The sequence below is a fragment of the Urtica dioica genome, chromosome 8 (genome assembly GCF_054948205.1).
Source record: "Urtica dioica subsp. dioica isolate 48M chromosome 8, U.dioica_male_clone48M_v1_H2, whole genome shotgun sequence".
Taxonomy (NCBI): domain Eukaryota; kingdom Viridiplantae; phylum Streptophyta; class Magnoliopsida; order Rosales; family Urticaceae; genus Urtica; species Urtica dioica.
Genome location: NC_142763.1, coordinates 28634931 through 28658284, shown reverse-complemented (window position 1 = coordinate 28658284; position 23354 = coordinate 28634931). Strand labels below are relative to the sequence as shown.

Here is a 23354-nt window from a genome sequence, read left to right as displayed (position 1 = left end):
TTCAATAACAGTTAATCAGATTTCAACAGTTGTTGATCAAATTTCAACAATTGTGATCAAATTTCAATAATTGTTAACTAAATTTATGAAATATTGTAGGTATTTTTGTGCAAAAAAAAACGATTACTAGTGAAATAATTTTAAAATATGAGTGAAATAATATGAAAAAGTGATGAATGTTTTAGATTAGTTATAAAATTTTCTCAATATTGTATAAACCTAGACACCGTTACTCGTAATTAGTTGCTAAATATTGTATATATATAAGACGTATCCTATAATGTCATTGCATATTTGATATATTCAATCGATGATGGCGTGCGTGATTTTATATATATATATATATATATATATATATATATATATATATATATATATATATATATATAACACCACATTAGGTACATGCGGAGGTAATAAGAGAGTGATATGGAATTCCATAATATATATTCTTTGTTTATTTAACCAATAATGACCAATAAAAAATTGTGCATCACTTTCACCATAGCGATTCAACTTTCACAATTCGATGTGATCAATCGGCTACGGAATACCTTGGAGTATCATCGTTATTAAAAAAAAAAAATGAATAAAAAAAAAATTGCTGACATAAATTTGTTGCGTATAACCTCGAAGAACGTATTTTGGGTGGCACTACATTCACTTCAATTCTTAATTATAGTGAGATGTTTTTAGGAATTATTTAATATTTAATATAAGAAATTAAGAATCCATTAGGAAAATAAATAATTTAAACGTTTGATATTGCTAAATAGTCAACGTTTGTTAAATTTTGGGTAAATAACCATTTGCATGTATTTACAGACGTAAATGTTAGATAAATAACTACCTTTACATATTAGACTACACCATTATTTATAATTGTTTACCTAAGATTTATCAAACGTTGAGTATTTAATAATGTCAAACATTTAAGTTGGTTATTTTTCTAATTTTATGTTAATATAATCAATTATACACTATATGTGTGAATATATAAATGAATAATTTTCAATACATATATAGCATTTAGTTTCTCATTCCTAGGTTTTAATTTTGATTTTTTTTTTTACTATGTGAAGGGTTAGTCTCCAAATCCCACCGCTCCGAAATGTTTACATAGATATTCCAGATTAAAGGAAAACAGAAAGGCATCACTTAACAAAATGATACATGATTTGATAAAACTAAAGGCTCGCCACAAAGTTAAACCCAACGCGAATAAGCTCATAAAACAAAACCCAACAAAAATGACCCCATAAAAACACGAGCGAACGACTGAGGTCATACCCACCAAAAAAAAGGTCAAATAAAATTTGAAGTAAAAACACAATGTTTCTTTGTACGTCACAAACTATTGTTTGGTGAAATTTTTTTTGGTTCAGCATGTAGCGACCATGAAAGACTGACGAAAAGTAGTCAAGCAATAACTAAAATATGAAATTACGCGCTATTTTAAGAAATTAGAAGGAAACTAACAAGCAACAATACATAGTTGGCATGATCATAAATCATTAATCAAAAGCAGACAAGTGTACCACTCACAAAGCACAATATGAAGTATCAGAGACCATCACGAGAAAAATTAAGACTAGCATGAACTAAAATGTGACAACAAATATGCATAAACCGTCGAGACAATAAACTGGTCATCCGTAGTTCTCATTGGGAGACGTCATCAGTAGTCTCGTCGGTAGGCCTCATCAGTGGTTCTCATTGGGAGACGTCATCGGTAGTTCTCATTGGGAGACGTCATCAGTAGGTCTTGTCAGCAGGACTCATCGGTTGGCCTCGTTAGCAAGACTCATTGGTAGATCTCGTCACCAGGACTCATCAATAGGTCTCGTCGGTAGGACTCATCAGTGGGCCTCGTCAACAAGACTCATCGGTAGGCCTCACCAATAGGAGTTATCGGTAGGTCTCGTCAATGGGACTTATCGGTAGACCTCATCGATACTTCTCATCAGTAAGCCTCATGAGTGGGACTCGTCAGACCTTCTCATTCGTAGTCTCGCCAAACCTCCTCATCAGTAGGTCTCATCAAACTTACTAATCAATTAGTCTCACCAAATGACGAGATTGCCCCGACTCTTAAGGTTGTACTATAAATACCTCTAAGATCACTATTAGGAGGTAAGTTTATCTCAACTTAATTAACAAAACTTTGTCTCTCTCTCTCTCTCTCTCTCTCTCTCACCTCACACATTCTCTCTTTAGATTTCCTAAGGGAGAACAAAATGCCTCCCACCGCACATGTGACGACCCGACTTTTTGGACCGTCTTACTTTGCTTAATTCTTTTACTTTAGAAAAAAAAAAAGGTGGAGATATTTTTTTTTCTTTCAAAAACATCATTTCAACTATTCATAAAGTGTAGACTTTAAAATAAAACAACTTTGAAAATAACCACAACTAAATTCTTACAAAATTATTTTATGAAAATAAAAAGAAATACTTAATTCGAAATTCAAAACAAAGAATAGATGATTGAAAATACTTACCGGAACTAAAACCTTGAAATTCAACTTTAGTTTGGCAAAACTAATTAAACTTTAAAACTATCTTAACCATAAAATCTTAAACCGGGTATTTAGATATGCGTAGCGGAAGTCTTAAAAAAACATGAGCAGAAACCATAACCCGACCCCTTAGCTATTGACGCTGCTGGTCCACCTTCCTCATTTTGTTATACACTGTTTACCTACAACAACACAGACGAATATTTTCATAGAAATGAGCTTATGCTCAGTGAGAATAATATAAAACTCACAAAAGATGAGTAATGCAATGCATGGACCAGTTATTAGTGTTTTGGTTCTAAAGGTATCATGGTCTTTCGTATCATAAATTTTATCATATTTTATTCGGTACTCCCCTAGAGTAGTCGTAGCAATTTTCAGTGTGCACTTTGGATACGAAGATATGAGGTTGCAATGTCCCATACTTCGCTCCATCATATAAACTTATAACATATGAGAAATTTCCCCATCTGGGCCCGTAAGTCGGCTCGAGAAATTCTCTATAAGACTTCCATAGCTCGAAGCGGTACGACTCTCTTATTTATCTTTTCACTTTATTATTTTCGTTATATACATGAATGCCATATAAAATAAACATACATAATAAACATACATGATAACATAACTGAAAATAAGAGCATGTTATAAATATTATAATTTACGACGTATCATCACATAACACAACATAGCATATCATATCATCAACTCTACATATCATAACATATCAACCATAGTCTATTATAGCATACCATATCATATCAAACCACACATTTCCAAACAATCACACAATAGAAATTCCAAAAACACATAATTAACTAGTTCAGATCACATACTCATCGTATTTTATTTTTGAACAAATCTGTGTTGTAGTGAGATTATTCTCACCTTTTAGAGTCAGGGTAATACGATCGTTGATCGTGGTAAGGATCGAAAGCTCTAACTGATTCGAAACCTAAACCGAAAGTAAATAAAGCTTATTACTAACAAACTCTTATAGTTTAACAACCATAAAAGACTGCTGGAAAAAAATTCCAGAAACGAAAAATTGGACACGGAAAGACCAAAATACCCATAACCCTAAAGTCGACAAAAAAATGATTTCTGGAAAATTTTTGAAAAATATCCAGAAGGTAGTGAATAATAATTTGAACGTTTTCTTCTTCAGAGGCATGACCAAAATCGGATTTAAAAATAACGAAAACCGAAATCAAAGTATAACCTATAAAAATGAGTTTTATAACATTCTGAAAACGGTATGCGCATCGGTCTAAAATTAAATATTTGATATATTTACGATGATTAAAAAATCATAAAATTTTTATCATATAACAAAAACACATGAAAGTATCTTGTGTAAAACTTTCAATAAAAATACGTTTTATAGCTATTTTTAAAATATCAAAAACCACGCAGTTTGAAGCTATATAAAGCTGTTTACGCACCGATTGTAAACTATTTTTAGAATAAAAAATGTTCATCTAAAAATCGTGACATTTTAAACACAAACTGAAAACATCTTAAATATTTATGTAACAGATTAAAACAAATATTTCTAGCTAATTAAAGTGAAACGTTTTTCTTATATCTCATAATTTGTGTAAAATCAAAACATGTGTAATTCAATATTTCATAAATAAAAAATATAACTACTGAACCATATAAGCATCAAAATAACGAAAAAAAAAAAGAATTATTTTCAAAATTTCCGTGAGAGTGATGACAACTTTGGTGATATAATAACTCTAAAACCTTCAAATATAAGTCAAAAGGAAACTATATCATGTGTTTTGGAAGGAACTGGAATGTAGAGAACTATGAGCGTGCGTAACAAAGAGAGAGGAAAGTAGCATTCACCTAGATATTTTTTTTTAAAACAAAAAGGTACTAATGCATAATAATAATAATGCATAATGTCAAACGTTTAGACTTCATCCTAATATGAGACTTTATTGGTACTCTTTATTTTCTTTTTATCAATTAATGCAAAGCAATTAGATTTTGCTTGCCTCGCATAGACGTCGGAAATTCATTAGGGATTTATTAAGCTTTATTCTTTACGTATAACTGGTAACAAATGTACCAACGGCAGAAATTATTTTGTAAATAAATATGCAAAGACTTAAAAATGACCAATTACCTTTTATAAATTATATAAAAACAAGAATTAACGTTTAATTCAACAACCGAATAATAAACATCAATTGTAAAGATAATGCAAGTATCTTTTATATTTTAGTATCAGAATATATTTATATTTCTTTATGCATCAATGATATACATAAATCTACGTAACCATTGTTTTTTTTAAATACTGTTTACTAAGGCCACCTTCATATATGTAAATACATACATAATATATATATACATGTGTATATATTATATAGCAGATCCTTCGTAATATATATATATATATATATATATATATATATATATTGTATTTATCTAATCGATTAACTTATGGGGAAAAATTTTTGATAATTCAAATCACAAAATTTTAAATCCTCTTATGGCTAAATTTCAGGGTTTCACAGCACATAGCACTTGGACTAATGTAGCGCGCGCCAGAGGAAACCCATACGCGCCCTTTTAGCTCACTCATTCCTCTTTTTCAAGTGACGAGCCACCGAAAACCTCTTTCCGGCGCATCAAAGGCGGCGAGCTTGGGAGTTTCTTCATCGGTTGATCACCGCGCGATCATAGGATCCGTCCTTAGATTGAACCGCAGCCGGTTCTAAGTGAAATTAACATAGACTACTCGAAGTCATAAACTTGAGTGCCAACACCAAATAACTGAAAAATTGTTGTCTGATCTGCACATGGACATTCCCGATTATAACGAAAAATTCGAAGAAAAAAAACGCGACGCTAGCTCATTCATAATCATACCCTAGAAGTCTCACTCATCGCACAACGCCCTCAATTTAATTTATCTATAGGTAAATTCGACAATTCAGCCTAGTATATCTTCACTAGTCCAGCACGTTTGCCCGAGATACGTGAATTTTCACCGAGTAATCATGGTAAATTTTATTCATTAAAAAAAATCTTAATTTGGTCCGTTTTAGTAAGGGAAGAATCATATATATATATATTTATATGAAGAAAAAAAAAAAGTCCATAATGCAATATGCTCATGGTGTGGGAGGGAATATCATGTTACTGGAAATGGAATATGTGCTAAATTCAACTGAACTAGAAACTGATAGCTGATGGTTAATATATTATAGTGATCAAAACATTGATCTTTTATTCTATTGAAGTACGATATGGTACAACATGTTTCGAAAGCTCTATTATGGCTGTTGAGCATCTTGAGATTTCTGTTTTCGAGTCCGAATTTTGAGGAGAGAGTTGGGATTCCAATTTCTTTTATTCTTTTAAAACAGTATGAGCAAATACTTTTCTTAGAAAATTATATGCTTTTATTTACCTAAATTTAAATGCTTTTACGTACAAAGACAAGCCACTTATGGCTGATTTTGAGCCCCACCAATTCGAAGATAGTGGTTTAATTTAAATAAATACGCGTGAACAAAAAAATCGTTTAGTCTTGATGAATAAAATAAATAAATAAAAGTCTAGTTATACGTGTGAACTCAAGAGTTGCTGATACCTATTGGTCGCCCTTTCTATATCTCTTATCCATCTTTTTATGGATATTGAAAATTTAACATGAAGTGGACAAGAAGTATCTCATTCTTTCCGAAAATGCACATTGATAATAACGTATTTGGCTATTTAACTTTCATAAATCATAATTTACCTATTATTTAACATCATACCGTAACAATTTCTTCATTATTTTAAGTTTTTTTCTCTTACCAATACTCTGCCAACTCAATGACAACTAGTCATGAAATATATTAACTAAACGTTCGTGAAATTTTTTGAGTACATCACAGCACTTTATGAACTCTTGTGAATAATGAAAGGGAAAATAACACATTTATACCCTATGTTTTAGTGAAATGTCGAGTTTAACCCTCGGTTTTCAAAAATATCGAGTTCATACCCTCTGTTTAACTAAAATGACGAAATTATACCATCTGTTTAATTAAAATGACGAAATTATATCCTGAAATAGACAACAGTGTCACGAATATTCTTTTTATTGACTTTTCATTGACGTTGACTATAATATTTATATATAAACACCAATTATCTTTATTCATTCGCGCCATATATGTAATTTATTTAAAAACTAAAAAATAAACAATAGTCTCTTAATCGTGAAGAACACAGAAAGAGGCAAATGGGTAAACATAGATAGTTGATAGTCATCAAAATCGCATATTCGAATAGAGAATCTAGGATAGAGTTTCAATTCGAACACGGAATGAAGTCATTTCTTAGGAGGTATGGGTTTTATTATTTAATTTCAATTTAAGGCTATTTTTATTTCAAAATTGAGAATTTGTAAGTTAGGGCACTGATTTAGATTTGATTTGGTTTTTCTTATATAAGAGTTAATATCAATGAAAGGGAGATTTGTGACGCTGTTATTCATTTCAGGATATAATTTCGTCATTTCAGTTAAACAGAGGGTATGAACTCGACATTTTTGAAAACCGAGGGTTAAACTCGACATTTCACTAAAACACAGGGTATAAATGTGTTATTTTCCCATAATGAAAATATAATGTCTAACCATAACTTGTTGGGCCTAAGATCATCCTAATCCCAAGGCAGGAAAGGGAAACCGTTTAGAAAGAACGCTCAAAGTCCAATATGCCTTTTATCCTATTTTGTAGGATAAATTTTGAAAATGTGAAGAAAAAAATTATTCAAAAATATACTACGAAGTCTCTGTAAACTAGGCTACTGTAAACATCTACATAAAATTTCATGCCTACAAAAAATAATTTAAAAGGATCCTAAAAATATATGAATTAATTCCTTTTTTACCCCCTGTACTCGTACATCGATTTCATTTCACCCCCTGGACTCGGGATTGTTGCAGAACTAATCTCAGAACTTAGACACGTGTTACAACTTGCTACCTCCGTCAGTATTTGGACGTTAAATTATAACGGTTTGATGATGTGGCATGATTTTAAAGGCTTTATTGGTGGAATTATAATTTTACCCTGACTTAGTTTATTTGAAATTGAAAACTAAAATCTAAATGAAATAAGCTTGAATAATAAATAGAAGAAAGAACTTAAATCGAAAATCCCAAATCAAAACTCAATCACGATTTGGGCTGAACCCTAGATCGCGAAAAAAAAAACCTTATTCCCGAAACAAAACCCTAATCCAAGCTTATTTCTCTGATGTTCGTTAATGGCGTCGTGTTCCACGAGTAATTTCTCTGACGTAGTCGACGATGGCCATTCTGATGACAAGCAGAGGCCGCGGTGTCGATGCAAGATGGCGTGTGTTCTGCGGACGGCGTGGAAAGGTGATCATCCTGGTCGGCGTTTTTATGGGTGTTCAAGATACAAGGTAATTCATATTTCCCCTATTCTCGTCTTCGTTGTTGTTTTGGGTTACTGATTTCGTGTCCTTATTTTGTTAGCAGAGTCCCGACGATAGAGGTTGTGGTATATTGATTTGGGTTGATCCTGAGATGTGTAAAAGGTCAGTTCAAATAATTCATGGTTTACTTAAAAAGATTAACAATCTTGAAGCTGCTTTGAAACAAGTTGAAGTGTCAAAGAATGATGTTTATGGCAGAGACGAAGACGAGCTGAATAGACTGAGGGATAAGATAACTACAGAAGCGCAAAAGATCAAGTTTTATATGGTTCTCGTCATGCTTGCTCTTGTTTATGTCATCTGTTTCAAATAAGTATATGTTATGAATTAATTGTGGTTGTTTATTAAGTCTGTGAATATTCTAAGTCTGTTAAGTGAGACTGATGTAATTGTCAAATTATGTTGTAATGTATTGGGGATTATGATAATTGAAGTTTGGTCTAAACTTTGTAATTGGTATTTTGTAATGGAATGTGGTATTTTCTAGCTCGGTCTAATACATTGCCAATAAAAAGACATAAATTTGATACATTGTCAATACAAAAAGAACTAGGTTTGATACACATAATTCATACACGTAATTCATTGTTTTTTCATTGAGTTTTGTGAACCCGTCACCAAAAAAAAGTACTGAGTTTTATGAATTTGTCACCCAAAAAAAGTGCTTGAGTTTTTTCACCCAAAGCCAGTACATCATCCCAAAAAAAAAAAGGATTTAATTGTCTTTACATCCAGTCTCCAAATAAAGTTCTTGGTAGAAGGCCGAAACACCTGGGTAGGGCCCGGTTCATTCGAGGACTCCGCTGCAATACGAAAGGTTGTGAGTAATGACCACATACAAAGCACAGAATTGGGTTAAAGAGTGGCTGAGTTTACCCTTAACGGTGCTTGTTGTGCCAGTTGTTGAGTTGATTGGCTTGATCCACCACCACGTCCTCGTCCCCTTCCACGGCCACGTAGGTGTGCATCCCTAGCTTGACGTTGTTCTTGTCTCTGCAATATCAAGAAATGTAACCACATTTATAGACATTTATAATCTGCCAACAGAGGTACCAACATGTGTACAATCTTACCAAAATTTCTTGTTGTCTTCTAAAACATGTAGTGAGGTTGTGGTCATACTTTCCACAACCAGAACATTTGATTGTGACATGTTTCCTGGTCATTCTAGTCCCACGTGGTGGCACAACCTCATCGTGCTCGAGTCGTCTTAGTTTTTTTGGTCTTCCTGGTCCTACTCTGTTGGGAGGCATTCGCATAGGTGACTTTCCTGTCTCGGGTCACTGCTCCACGGGATTAATTGCACAGATTTTGTGCTTGTAGATATTCATGTATGTTGACTTCTTGTAGCATTCACTAATGTAGTTCTCTGCTGGTTGCTCGTCCATTTGCCAAATGCACTGAATTGCATGAGCACAAGGAATACCTGACAAATTTAAGGGTTAATAACATGAATAATATCAGTGCAATGAATAGTTCAAGGTCGTGACAATTACCTGACAACTGAAAGCGACCACAAGAGCATGTCTTCAATGCCAAGTCAATTCTATACATGCGACCATGCAGTTTTGTAACTTGATACAATGAATCCCCACACCATTATGCAATGTTTTCAGCACTCAAGGTCTTGTTCTTCTCTATGATTTTGAAGATTCTAGGTCCTATGTCCCCATGCCACTTCTCCACAGCGAGGCGTTGTTTGGTCATGCTCTTCATTAAGTACATCCTAATCCTCTCTAGCATAGACAATATATGGGTCTCTGTCGAGCTAGTAAAATAGCCCTGTTATCATTGAAACACTCACAGAGGTTGTTAAGGAGTATATCACATCTTGGGGTAGTTCTGAAGTTGGCTCTTGCCCAATGCACTGGATTCTTCTGACACAACCAGTTGTAGGCTTCCTCATCCTCATCCTTGATTAAGTTCATCTCTTGGTGAAACTTCTCCACAGAATACTGCTTGGCTGCGGCCATGACCTTGTGTTTCAAGAACTGTCCCTTAAACACCTAACCAAATTTTACAAACAAACAAGAAACTCTTAACTTCTTATGCAAAGCTACTGAAATCATATTTGAAAATTGAAAGTGTTAGAAGTTACTTTACCCGAGTGAAATTGCTTTGCACGTGACGAGCACAATGCCTATGCTCAGCTTGCACAGAACCCTCCTCCCACATGCCATTGAGTGCCTCTATCAAACCCTTTTATTTGTCTGTTATGAAAGTCCAATGGTCACTAGTACAAAATAGACCTTTGGGTGCGACTTTTTTCGCACCCAAAAGTCAATTTTCGCACCCAAAGATATCTTTAGGTGCGACTTTGGGTGCGACATTTCCGCACCCGAAAGTTCGCACCTAAAAGTCTTGGGTGCGAAAAGTCGCACCCAAAAGTCTTGACTTTCGGGTGCGACTTTCCGCACCTAAAGTCGCACCTAAAATATCACCAAAATCCGTGGAAAAGGCAGGTAAAAGAGCATTGGGTGCGACTTTGTCGCACCCGATAGTCAAAAGTCGCACCCGATAGTCAGTTTTGGGGAAAAAAATAGTGCTTTAGACGTCGCTATATTATAAAGTGACTTTAAATCTTTGAAAAATCTAATTGTTAACTGTGATTTAGTTGTCATCTTATTTGAAAGTGACTTTGATTCTTAATTTATTTATAAAATAAAATGCAATTAAATGACATTACTTGATTTAATTTAATGAAACCTGTTATAAGCAATTAAAAATAAAAGGCTGAATGAAACTTGTTATATTGAATTGCTTAATTGAAAAATAAAAATTATACCTAAATGGTCCATAATACACATAATACACAGAATGATAAACTCGGCTCACTCCTCTATTAACCAAGTCTCTCATAACTCTAATGACCCGCCCAAAACGATATTTTTAACCAAGTCTAAGCTATGCACTAGCTTTATAAACTTGTTCGCTACTCTACCACAAATTCTCGCATAACCCCAATGACCCAGCTGAATTACATTTCTAGTCGCCACTATGGTGGGAGCCTCGGACATGTCCCACAGCTTCGCTTCCTCGGGAAGATCCAGGCTCTGACTCATCACTATCCGCATCGGCATATGCCCGCCTCTGTGCCTAGCCGTCAGCCTCGGATCTAAATCCAACACCACCAATGATCACACAAACATATATAATATAACGAATTAAAAAAAAAAATTTACTTACCATCCCTTCGCACGGTGTTTCCTCCGACAACAACCGCGTCGCTGCGACCACGCAACTCGAAAACTCGGCTTCTCGATTCTTTGCTGCTTATCCAGGCCGCGTGTCCGCTGCTAGCCGCTATTTTTCCTGTTTGGAAAGTGAGTGAATAATAAGTTCGTTGAAGATTTGATGCTTGGATTGGATCGAAGAGAAGACTCACCGTCGAGAGTCATCGCGTACTTGAGAACGGAGAACGGGACTCGAGAAGCGGCTCTGCAAATCAGCGGAGCATTCACCAGGAGACACGATTTTTGAGCTTCCTGTTTGTTTGTTTAGTGATGCCGATATTTAAAAAAAATAAAATTACTTGTATATTTAAATAGTAAATCTTAAATGATCTTAAATGCGTGACTGTGGTATTTATCAGCATAGCTGTCTACAGAATATATCAAAATCTCCAAATTAATATGGCTGCCCTACAATATTCAATCACTTCTTAAGATTTACTTTATTTATTTAAAATTTGAAGTTAAAGATATTCGAACAGCTTTTTTTTTTATCAGAAGATTGGAAACTTCATTAACCACACTACAAATGAGCATAAAGAACTACAGTATGAGTTGAACAAACCATGTAGCAAAGGCAGAGAAAGATGAATCCAAAAACAAAGAGCTCATGGATAGCCTGCAATCGAATCGACCATTTTATTATAATTACGAGGAACCTAGGACAATAAAACTTCTTCAAAACTCGCGTAACGATTATGCTCAGCCAAGAAGAATTACTGTTATAATATATCATAGTTATTTCTTTGCTTACAGTCCGCTTAGAACTTTAATGGTGTCGTAGAAAAACCACTGCAGAGTCACGACTGGCCCAACAAGCATTATCCGAACAGGAAGGCTTCTCGTGAACAGATTAGAGATCCCGATACTCTTCACAGCCTGAAAATACGCGTTTAATTAACATTCATGACCATTATACTTTTCGGGCTGTGATGAAACTTCGGCCAATTTAAATTATTAAGAAACTGTCATTTCGCAGCATAAATTAGACGAAAATGTATCTTTAAAAAAACATTAAAAATAAGTGATTTTTTTTTTTTTGGTTTAAGAAACTAAATTTGTACGAAACTTCCAAAATTACAAGTTCAAGGAGGGAATTGCCAAGAATAAAAAAAAAAAAAAAAAAGAGCAAAATGTCAGTGCCTTAATAGCACATGTGCGACGAATGCTTAAACAGCCAAAAGGCTGATATTAAACCGGAACAAATCACAGATTTGAATTCACAGAAAGCTAATTTGAATGAACTCTTGTATCGAGTTTTGTTTTACCTGCATCACGGAGTTGGCGTTTTTGTTGTAGAGAGATGAAACAAGAAATTTAACGCAGCCAAGAAATCTGAAATCAAAGGACAAATTCAAGTCATAACCATCAAAATCGAGCTCAATGAACATCACAACCAAGCCAAAACCTCAGATTTCACTCCAAATCAAAACCCCAAAATCAAACTCTCAACCCTAACTTTCGAAATTCTTGGCTGAGAATGAAATCTCCTTACCTTGCTCGCGAAATCAACTCCCAGACGTTACTTCTCTCGCTCTCCGGCGTCTCCTCGTGGGCGGCGCGCTCAGCGGCTCGCGGCGGCGCTCGCTTCTTCTCAGCCCGCGCGCGCGTCCAGTGGCCCGTTCTCGGTGGCTGTCGGCCTCGCTCTTCCTCCGCGGGCTCACTCCCTCGCTCTCTTCCTCTCTCTCGGTCTCCATCGGCTCGGCTCTCTCTCTCTCATTCTCTCGGTCTCTCTCTTTCCCTTTCTCTCTTCTTTTCTTTTCTTCTTTCTTTTTTCCTTTCCCGATTCTTTGGTGAAAACAAATAAGAGGGAATCCCTAAAAAAAAACAAACAAATAAGAGGGAACAAAATCCCGCTGAATTTTTAGACCAAATGTTTTGGACTTTTGGGTGCGACTTTGTCGCACCCAAAGGTATGATAAACTTTTGGGTGCGACTTTTCGCACCCAAATTTAAAAAAATCAGCGAAATTTTTTGTGCGACTTTAGTGACATTTGGGTGCGAAAAGTCGCACCCGAAAATAATTTTGGTGCGACTTTTAGGTGCGAAAAGTCGCACCCAAAAGTCATCCGCACCGAAAAACTGTATTTGTTGTAGTGGGTATCCATTGTAGATGTTGATGTCATCTCTCAAATAATTTAGAAATCATGCCCAAGACTCTTTACACTCTGACTCCACAACAACAAAGGCCACAAGGAACATGCCATTCTTAGGATCAATTCCTACGACCGTGAGAAGTTGCCCACTATGGTGTCCCTTGATGTGGCAACCATCTAACCCAATAACTACCCTACAGCCAGCTTTGAACCCTGCCTTACAACCACCATAGCAAATGTAAAGTCTCTTAAATACTGGATTACCTTCCTCACCCGCCTCTGTTAAGAACTCGATTGTTGTTCCTGGATTGGTCTTCTTCAACTCGGCTTCATAGTCCCACAACCTGGCATATTGGTGAGCATAAGAGCCTTCAATGATTTCCAAAGCTTTTTTCTTAGTCCTCTAAGCCTTGGTCCTCGAACAATCAAGTATCAACTCCTTCTGGATTTTATTCATGAACTTGATAGATGACCAGCTCTCATTGTCCTTGAACTCCTCCAGGTACTTCTTGGACATCCAAGAAGCAGTACAAAATTTGTTCTTGTTTGTTCGAGCACATGTATGCTCTGGTACATAGGTCCTGATCTGGAATGATGTGGTATCTTTCATTTCAGACGCATAGCACACCCACTTGCATGACTCGTCCTTGCAAACTGCTCGAACTCGGTTTCGATCATTCACTTTGAACTTCAGCTCTTTGCCTGCCTTGATAGCATACTCCCTTATGGCATTTTTGAAGACTGCCCCACTTGAAAATACCATGCCCAACTTAAACTTGGGGTCTGCCATGTCAGTGTCTTCACGGAATTCTTGAAACTTGGGGAGAATTTTCCTGGACAATTTAGTAGGCTTAGGCTCAGGCTCATCTTCAGTAGACGACTCATCTTCCAGCACAATGTTTTCCTCCTCGTTATAGTTACTGTCTTCGTCAGAACCGGCTTCATCATCAGTAAGAGCTACCTTTCATTTGCCATTTAATCCTAGACCACGGTCCACGGCAAAGCCATTGACTTCAACTTCGTCTTCACTGTTCTCAAACCCACTGTCTTGCTCAAGGTCATCAAGATGGTCTTGACACTCCTCAAACTCTTGATTACGGCCCAAGTCATGTGTTTGACTCTGGCCCAACTCCTCTGCTTCACTCTGGCCCAAGTCATCTACTTGACTCTGGCCCAAATCCTCTGCTTGACTCTGGCCCAAATCGACTTCAGTCTGGCCCAAGTCATCAGCTTGACTCTGGCCCAACTCCTCCGCTTGACTCTGGCCCAAATCCACTTCAGTTTGGCCCAAGTCATCAGCTTGACTCTGGCCCAACTCATGTTGTTCACTCCATGCTTCAGGCTGGCCCAAATCCACTTCAGTCAATTCTGGTTCAGGGTAAGCCAGGTCTTCAATAAGAACTTCAACGTCTCCATCATGCTTAGGGTCTTCAACTTGACTCGGTGCCTCATCCATGACTTGACTCTGTCCAGGCTCTCCATCTTCAACTTCTTCAGGCTCTTCCACTTCAAAGTCTTGAACTTCTTCTTCTTCTTCAACTTCAAACTCTTCAACTCCAGGCACTGGGGGCAATAGTCCAGGCTCTTGTACAACAGATGCATCTTGTACGGGGTGATCAAGATACAAATTCAGTTCTTCAGACTCCTCATACAGCTTTGACATTGCTATAAATAGGCTCAGATCACAGTCTAGGAAAAATAACTCCCCATAAGGTTCCAGATAGTACACGGGAATCGCTGAGTATCCAAGAGTTTTCTCTACAATCTTGTCTAGCTCCAACAACGACAGTCTGTCCACGTCTACGTGGTCTACGTAGTCAATCCGACCACCAACATAGGTCAAACGCTCATTCACCACTTCCACTCTACCCCTGTGGTGAACTTTGAACGTGAACATACCAGACCCTTTAACTGAAACAATAATCAACCAATTTTTAATTAAAATCAACCACAACAATATTAAAATACAACTACTAAACAAATTCAAAAGGACAAAAAACCAATAATAGACAACCACCCACCACTGGTCCCTCCATTATTATGTTTTAAAGGTTCTAACGCTCAAAACTAAGGAAACAACAAAACAATGGTGGTCCCTACTCAGATTCTTTACGAAATCGAAACATAACTCCAACCAAAACCAGACAATGTGGTCCCTACACTTTTCAAACCCTAAAAACAGATATAAAAAGGGTTTCTCACCATATACTGGTCTATTATTGACCGACGCACTCTCTGATGAACTTGTCTCTCGACCAGCTCTTCTTTTCGTCGGAGGCTTGGGTTTTTTTCTCCGACCCTGTGATTTCTTCTTTGAGTACGCCATCGGAGACTTCGCTGGCACGATTTTTTTCTTTTTCTGTGCCGGAGACTTCATTCTGAAACCTCCTCCAGTGCTGCTAGGGTTCGATTTCGCCGGAGATTTGGATGTCGAAGGTTTCACCATTTTTCGCGAGACAAGAACAAACCCTAGATTTGTGTACGCGGGATTTGTTCTTTCATTTTTTAAAAAAGTATTTATATTTTTGAAACAATTGTAATATTTAATAATTATTCTAATAATTAATATATCTGATAATATTTAAACAATAAAAGTAATAAAAGTATTCAGTATATGCAAAAGTACACTTATACCCTTTGAGATCAGTTCACGTGTTAAACACGTGACCACTTTACGTCCAAATACTGACGGAAGTGGCAAGTTGTAACACATGTCTAAGTTCTGAGATTAGTTCTGCAACAATCCCGAGTTCAGGGGATGAAATGAAATCGAGGTACGAGTCCAGGGGGTAAAAAAGGAATTAATCCAAAATATATTTTTGAAAAACTTGCGTCTTTATCTTTTACCTTACAAAATTCATACCTAGGTCCAATGCCTAAACTTTAACCAAAAGGTGGAGAGCTGTTTTTCTTGAGATCACACCCATCAATTTATAGTGGAAATTGTATGTGGTAACTCATTTATGATACTTATCACAAACCGTACTTGTCTATATATTATTTTTTAAGTTATAAACAATTTTTTTAAGGTAATATAACTTTATAGATATTTGTTAACTGTTTTGGGTTTTGTTAACTATGTTTTACAGTTGCAGCTTCAATATATTTATTATTCTAAAATAGCATTATTTTTCGTTTTACCTTTCTCCTCGTTAAATGAAAGCATGTGTAAGAAAACAAACAAACAAATCAGGGATGTTAATTCACTAAATTTTACTTTTCAAATTACTTATTACAGATTTTAAATCATAAAAAAAAAAAATACAAAAACCACCAGATTTATTGACATCCATAAATTTATTGACAAACATGTCAATAAATTGTTAAAGAAAAAATTCCAGAGTCTTTAAAGATTTATTGACAAACGTGATAAATCTTCAAAGAAAATCCTATATTTTTTGAAAATCTATTGACATCTAATAATTTATTGCAAAAATGTCGATAACACTTTACAGAAATTTCCAGATTTATTGACATCTATGAAGTTATTGATAAACATGTCAATAAATTTTCAAAGACAAAAAATTGCATATTAGAAATAACACATCGAAATCATATTTTTAACTTCACATAACACCTGATTTTGAATAAAACATATGTTTAACATAAATACCTAAACAGTAAATATTTTTTTTTAAAATGAAGAATGTAATCAACACGAAGAACAAATAAATATGAAGAACTAAAATGAACTTAACTTTTGATTTTAACTATTCGGATGGTTGTGAGGAAGAACAAGGGGTACTGCTGTGATGAGGGGAAAAAAATAAAAATGTTAGCTGAATGTGTAAGATAAAATATTGAATGTGTTAGATAAAATATTAAATAAAAAGTTAAATAGAAGATTAAAATATTTATTGAAAATAAAATAAAATGATTAATGAATGGTATTTGTTTTTTTTTCCTCTATTATATTACAGTTATAATTTTGGAATAAAAATAATTAATAAACTTTGGTATAAAAAAATTTAATAGTTATAATTAGATTTATCTCTAAAACTTTTTGAAGTATGAAGTTGATTGCATCAAAGCGGGCTTGTGTCAAGGGACAATGTCAACGTGGGCTATGTTTCGATAAAAAATAAAAAAAAACGTGGGCTATGTGTCTTCTTTATGGCTCAAACCTTTTAAATGTGTGTAGGTTCTTTTTTATTCTGCTTTTTTATTTAAGTGTGATTCGAACTACATTAACCTTATGACCAGCAATAGGGAAGTAGCTTTTAGCGATGCCAAATATTAATATATATATATATATATATATATATATATATATATATATATATATATATATATAACGGATTAGATAACTTGAAACATTAATATTGTTATTTAGTCAACATTTCAACTATGTTTTAAATATGGCTACGGAATCTGGCGTGGTAAAGTTAATATATGCTAATTTTTGTAATATTTTTCGATATTTGTATACTATTAATTTATGTTAATGACTACTTTACAAAATTAATATATTGCTTGCAATTTATAAAAAGGGCGTTGTAAACTTGTTGTTAAAAATAAATTACAAAATTTGGATTAGTCAACGTTTGCAATCGTTTAAGAAAATAGCCAATGAGAACTATATTTGACTTCAATATTCTCATATTAAACGTGCTATAATAACAAAATAAAACGCAAATAATTTTTTAAAAAATTGGCAATTAAAAATAAAATTTTCATAAATTTTGTTTCTTTGTTTTTTCTTTGTAAACCCAAAAATCGAGAATTAAACTTAAAAAAATTGAGCGAAGAAGATGAAGAACTACACAACATTTAAGAAATATAAGTTTCATGAAAAAATTTCCAGTTATTTCCGGAAATATTCATTAAACTTTCATTTATTTCCAAAAAATATCCGAAAGTTTTCAGTTATTTCCAGGAAAGATTTTTTTTTTTTTTTTTTCTAGTTTTTCATAGATAGAGCTTGGAGTATTTGAGCCGCGCAGCACTTAGAAGAAATGATGACGATAATGACGACCCTGAAGTTTTATTATACTTTGACATCAAAAACGCGGATCAAAGGGACATATAATCGGCGTTCGAGAGCGGGTAAAAAGAAAAACGTGGTTCAAAATAAAAAGTGAGAGAGAGAGAGAAATAATTAGTCGATGGCTTTAGTTATCCAAATCGTAAACTTTACATTTAGATCAGCGGTGAAGACCACCTTTCACCAGTGATTGAAAAATGTACCAATGGCGGATTTCGGTTGAATTTTATGATAGTAGACATGACCTTTCATCTAAAATAATGGTTATATTTTTCAAGCTCTTGTCGTTACAAATTCGTAGGATTTGGAATCACACAATTTCGAGTTCATATGAGAAATATATTGATTTTTGAAGTTTTGATGAGAAAAAAAAAATGTATGAGAGTATGTAATAATAAAAAATAAAAATAAATGAGAGAGAGAGAGAGAGAGACTCTTTATATATAAAAAAAAAAATAAACGATATTAAATAGCAAAATGGCTACCATCAATAAAAACTAAAGTCTATTTATTTAAACATGAAAAAAACATATAATCTAACTCATGCTTATAAGTTATATCTTGCATTGTATGATTCACGTGCTTTTTTGTTTTTTTTTACTTTGGCTTTTTTCGTTGTAATATTAACATACGGAGTTTATTTTTGAAAAAAAATAGAAGAAATAATGACTAAACATATTAAGGATTCAAGAGTTAACTATACAGTAAAAATCTAACAACCAAAATCGAAAAAGTTTGGAGAAAAAAATATAAATATTATTTTCGACACGCAAATGGCTTCATTTTCTTTTGGTACTAAGATTCTATCTTCTTGTTCTTTTTTAATCTCTTATACAAAATGAATGTCGCACTACTTTTCGTCCCTATTCATTCTCCTATATTGATGCTCCACATTTCTCAGCCGGCCATAATTTGTTTTATATAAGTCCGTCGAGAATATATCTTTTGTATATAACAGTTCGCAATAAGAAATATAAAATATAAGCGTCATAACCATCTGATATATTTACCACCCTTTATTATGCTTTAAGAAGCGAGAGAGACAAATAATTAGACAATAAAGAACATTGATCCTACAAATTAATATGGTCCTGCAATATTGCCCCGCATGATCACCGCGATGCTGGACTCAGAACATAATGAGTTTGATTTACAAAATTAGGTGGTCCGGTTTTCGTAATCAAGTTGATACAATATTTCTTACATAATTATAAAAACAATTAATAGATTCATTCAGTCATTCGTTTATCTAAAATTTACATCAACTCTAGTCGAGACTTTCTTCTCTTTATAATATTGTCTTGTATTTCTAGGGTTTGAGAGAATGGGTATCTTATTCTAATTATTACTGCTTTATATACATGATTATTTTGATCATATAGTATGAAGGTTAGTTTATATTGCTAGGGTTTTCACGGTCATATAGTGTAATTAGTTCACCACTCATGAGAGTGTTTATGGTAATCTTTAACATTCATACTAGAACGTGAGGACGAGTTCTCTTGCCCCCTCTCGAAATTTTACTCGTTTGGATTTGAAATTTTCTTTTGTTGGGTTTGTGGCTCTTTTAAAGTCTTTGATAATTATTTTTATGTTCTTGGTGACATGCAAGACCCTAACAACTAGGGTCGAGATTAGCCACGATAAATCGCAATTAACCACAACAAAAGATGCTACATATACATGTGATTTTTCTTCTAAATTATGAACAAATAAGCTTATAAAAGGTACATATATGTATATATATATATATATATATGTGTGTGTGTGTGTGTGTGTGTATATATTAATAATAAAACAGTTCAGGTCGGTCAAAATAAAATTGAAAAATAATAAAAACCACAAATACAAAGAATTTGAAGGTCACGGGTACTAAAAGAAACTATGTACAATTAGGATTAAAACTGCCGTTTGCAGTTTATACTAATTATCATGTGGAATCTGAGCAACAACAAAAAAATACAAAATAAAAATTATCATGCGGAATCTTGTTTTGGGCGGGGACAGAATGCTAAAAAATGATTATGTACAATGAGCTTTACGAAAGTTTACTTTAACATATATAGTCAGTTTTTACTTGTGATTAATTTGTATCTCTGTTGACTAGTAGTGTATTCTGTAGAATCATAATCAACATATATATATTAATATATATATGAGGAAAAAAGGACAATAAGACTAAAAGTATCTGTTCGCAAGCTTCATAAAGTCGCATATATAGCCAGAGAATAATAGTCTGAGAACATGATGTTTCCATTTCAAATAAAGTATATGGAAAAATGTGAAGATAATAAATAGAAAGAAGAAGAAGAAGAAGAAGAAGAAGAAAAATTCTTAGCTTTGCAATGGGAGGAAGGATCAAGTATAATTCCTTGTAAAATATTCTACGATGGTCAAAAAAGCAAAGTTGCAACGATCACAAAATTTTTATCAAGCTTCTAAAAAATGGAATATTATATTATAAAAGTTCGATCCCCTCTTCTTGTGCTGCAGATTTTAAGTTCTATTTTCTTGAAATATAAAATTTTCGGAAATGCTTGACTAACATTATTCTAAACTAGTTTTTGTTAGTTACCAACTTACAACTTACAATTAGCAAAGGAAACCCCAGGGGAAAAAAAACACGCGCTCTTTCAATATATATATATATATATATATATATATATATATATATATATATATATATATTAGTTATTATCTTCTTTTTATATCTTATTTAAAAAGAAGATAATAACTAATATATATATATATATATATATATATATATATATATATATATTGGTCCCCAGAGAGGGTACTAAAAAAGATTGAAGAAAAAAGCTCTGATATCTTATTTAAAAAGAAGATAATAACTCATTCAAAGTTGTACATGCGCAATTCACTATACAATCTGTAGATATCTTTCGGCAAAAAGTAGTGCTGAAAAAAAAATTGTGTAATAGATTTGTAGATATATTCCTGGACCTGGAGAGGTAAATTTAAGGCCAATGAGATAATACAAGATGGTGTGTTGGTTTGCTTTCCAAGATATGGCTTTAAGCATATCAATAATGGAAATCATCCATATTCATGAAATATAGGCAATACCCTGCTCAGATACTATTTTAATTATTTATTAACGCTTGAATGTTGAAAAAAAAAAAAAAAACCATTTCATAACTGGTTTTTTTTTTTTTTAGATATGAAACTCCGCCAACTTTTCACAAAGTTAAAACATTTTCATGACTTTTTTTTTTTTTTTTAAGTTATCTCCAAATTATAACATTCCTGAGTAGTCAGAGAAAAACTCAGACATTTGTTAAGTTGGTGAGCTTATTTATGTATCATAATTATTCCAAAACACGTGAGCAAATAATTCAATAGGATGGTACGAACCAATAGGATGTACAGAAAAGAAACTGCACAAATTAAGCATAAACTAAATACATTTGGATTCCTTTTCATGTAATAGATAGTTAGATACTCTCTTTATATTTTATTTAACTGAGCAAAGTGTTCCGTTTAAAAAAAAAGATAAAAAGAAAATGGAGGGTCTCACATAAACAAAAACAAAAATAAACATACTTTACACATAATTGATGCAAAAAAAAAAAAAAAAAAAAACTTTACACATAAGACTGAGACAAAGGAAATAAAGAAGATCTTCAGGTCCTAAAAGATTTAACAACACACAAAGGTTATAATTTTTTTTTCTTACCTTCTTACCTAAGCATACAATACAAAAGTTAGAAAGAAATAAAGACGAATTAATTCTCTTAACAAAAATATAGCTTCCACGCATATATAAATAATAATAATAATTTTCCACACAGAGTCCCACTTTATTAATGCGAAAAAAGTATATTCTAGTTATATGAATATGATGATAATAATAATAATATTCCGAAAGTGACTGTTACAAATTCATTTTTCACATAATGGAGCATCCACCATCGTCGTCGTCGTAATCGTCGTCACTCTCATCGTGATCGCACGGCGGCGGAAAATAAATATCAGGACTGTTGTTTCTGTGCGAGAACGTGTCGCCCTGGATATTGATCGGAGCAAAATAAGAAGCGCTAGGGTTTGAGAAAGCCGTACTGTACCTGAGCCCGTACGCAGACACCGGAATCGGTTGATAATACACCGCCGGAAGAATCGGCGGCGGAGGATATGGATACACGTGCTGTACCGCCGGCCCGAACATACTCGCCGGATCTCCGTCTGGGGGAGCGAAACCCTCGAGTTGATTCTCAACACCGGCGGGATTATCCCCGGCGCCGGCGGTGGCGCTCGGTCCTTTCTTCTTCTTTTTCTTCTTCTTCTTGGTTCCGGCAGCCGCGCCGGCTCCGTTGGCTTCTCCGCCGTCGTTTTTGTCGTCATCTTCGTCTCCTTCGCCGTCTTTTTCGGCTGTTTCCGGGAGCGACTCGCCGCCGGGGTTATCGCTGTCGTTTTTCTGTTCCTTCTGATTGTTATTATTGATGTCGTTGGACTTGTTGGGTTTTGGCGGGGAAGACTTCTTCTTCTGATCCGACGGTGGAGGCTTAATTTCCGGCCACATCTCGGCGAGCTTGCCTGATTTCACGAGCTTCTTTATCAGAGTCTCGGCTTCCACGTTTCCTGTTACTGTCACTTTGTGCTGCTGAGAGTCGATCGTAGTTGTATAAACTCCTGCAAATATACAATACTTATATATAAAAATATACAGTAGTCATTAACGTACGTGAAGTTATGTAAACAAAGAAAACAGACCTTCGATGTTTTGAAGGATTTTCTTCACTTTCTTCTTGCAACCTTCGCAGTGGATTGAGACTCTTAAAACCCATGTCTGTAAAACAAAAACCAGTCTCTCATCACTGTATATATGGGTGACGATCTACGATCGATATGAATATATTAAGCGACGTATATAATATTACCTGGTATTTCAGAGGCTCCGGAGAAGCTGATTCCTCCGGGGGTTTGTTAGCCATCAGAGAGAGAGAGAGAGAGAGAGAGAGAGAGAGAGAGTATTGATTTCTTTTTTCTTTTTCGTCGAGTCAAGCGAAAGATTTGGTTGAATGGCGGTG

At 34.3% G+C, this 23354-nt stretch overlaps 2 protein-coding genes across 2 annotated transcripts; both read right to left on the bottom strand.

Moving 5' to 3' along the window:
• Positions 1–10734: 10734 nt before the first annotated feature.
• LOC149388925 (riboflavin biosynthesis protein PYRR, chloroplastic-like) lies at positions 10735–11478 on the bottom strand. The gene is made up of 3 exons (XM_089624605.1): positions 11382–11478; positions 11183–11308; positions 10735–11111 (listed from the first exon to the last, which is right to left on the bottom strand). The coding sequence occupies exons 1-3, from the start codon at positions 11392–11394 to the stop codon at positions 10852–10854; spliced, it is 399 nt and encodes a 132-aa protein (XP_089480731.1). The 5' UTR covers positions 11395–11478; the 3' UTR covers positions 10735–10851.
• A 10455-nt stretch (positions 11479–21933) lies between these two features.
• LOC149388924 (uncharacterized) lies at positions 21934–23351 on the bottom strand. Its single transcript, XM_089621584.1, has 3 exons — positions 23205–23351; positions 23038–23113; positions 21934–22956 (listed from the first exon to the last, which is right to left on the bottom strand). Exons 1-3 carry the CDS (start codon positions 23256–23258, stop codon positions 22217–22219), a joined length of 870 nt encoding a protein of 289 aa, XP_089477710.1. The 5' UTR covers positions 23259–23351; the 3' UTR covers positions 21934–22216.
• Positions 23352–23354: the final 3 nt, after the last annotated feature.

What these genes read in the sequence shown, in the direction of transcription:
- LOC149388924 (XM_089621584.1), bottom strand. Translation starts at nt 23,258, where the DNA reads ATGGCTAACAAACCCCCGGAGGAATCAGCTTCTCCGGAGCCTCTGAAA. An exon ending in CGGAGCCTCTGAAATACCAG is followed by an intron (nt 23,114 to 23,204) that starts GTAATATTATAT and finishes TTTGTTTTACAG; the next exon opens with ACATGGGTTTTAAGAGTCTC. An exon ending in AATCCTTCAAAACATCGAAG is followed by an intron (nt 22,957 to 23,037) that starts GTCTGTTTTCTT and finishes GTATATTTGCAG; the next exon opens with GAGTTTATACAACTACGATC.
- LOC149388925 (XM_089624605.1), bottom strand. An exon ending in AAACACCGTGCGAAGGGATG is followed by an intron (nt 11,112 to 11,182) that starts GTAAGTAAATTT and finishes TGTTGGATTTAG; the next exon opens with ATCCGAGGCTGACGGCTAGG.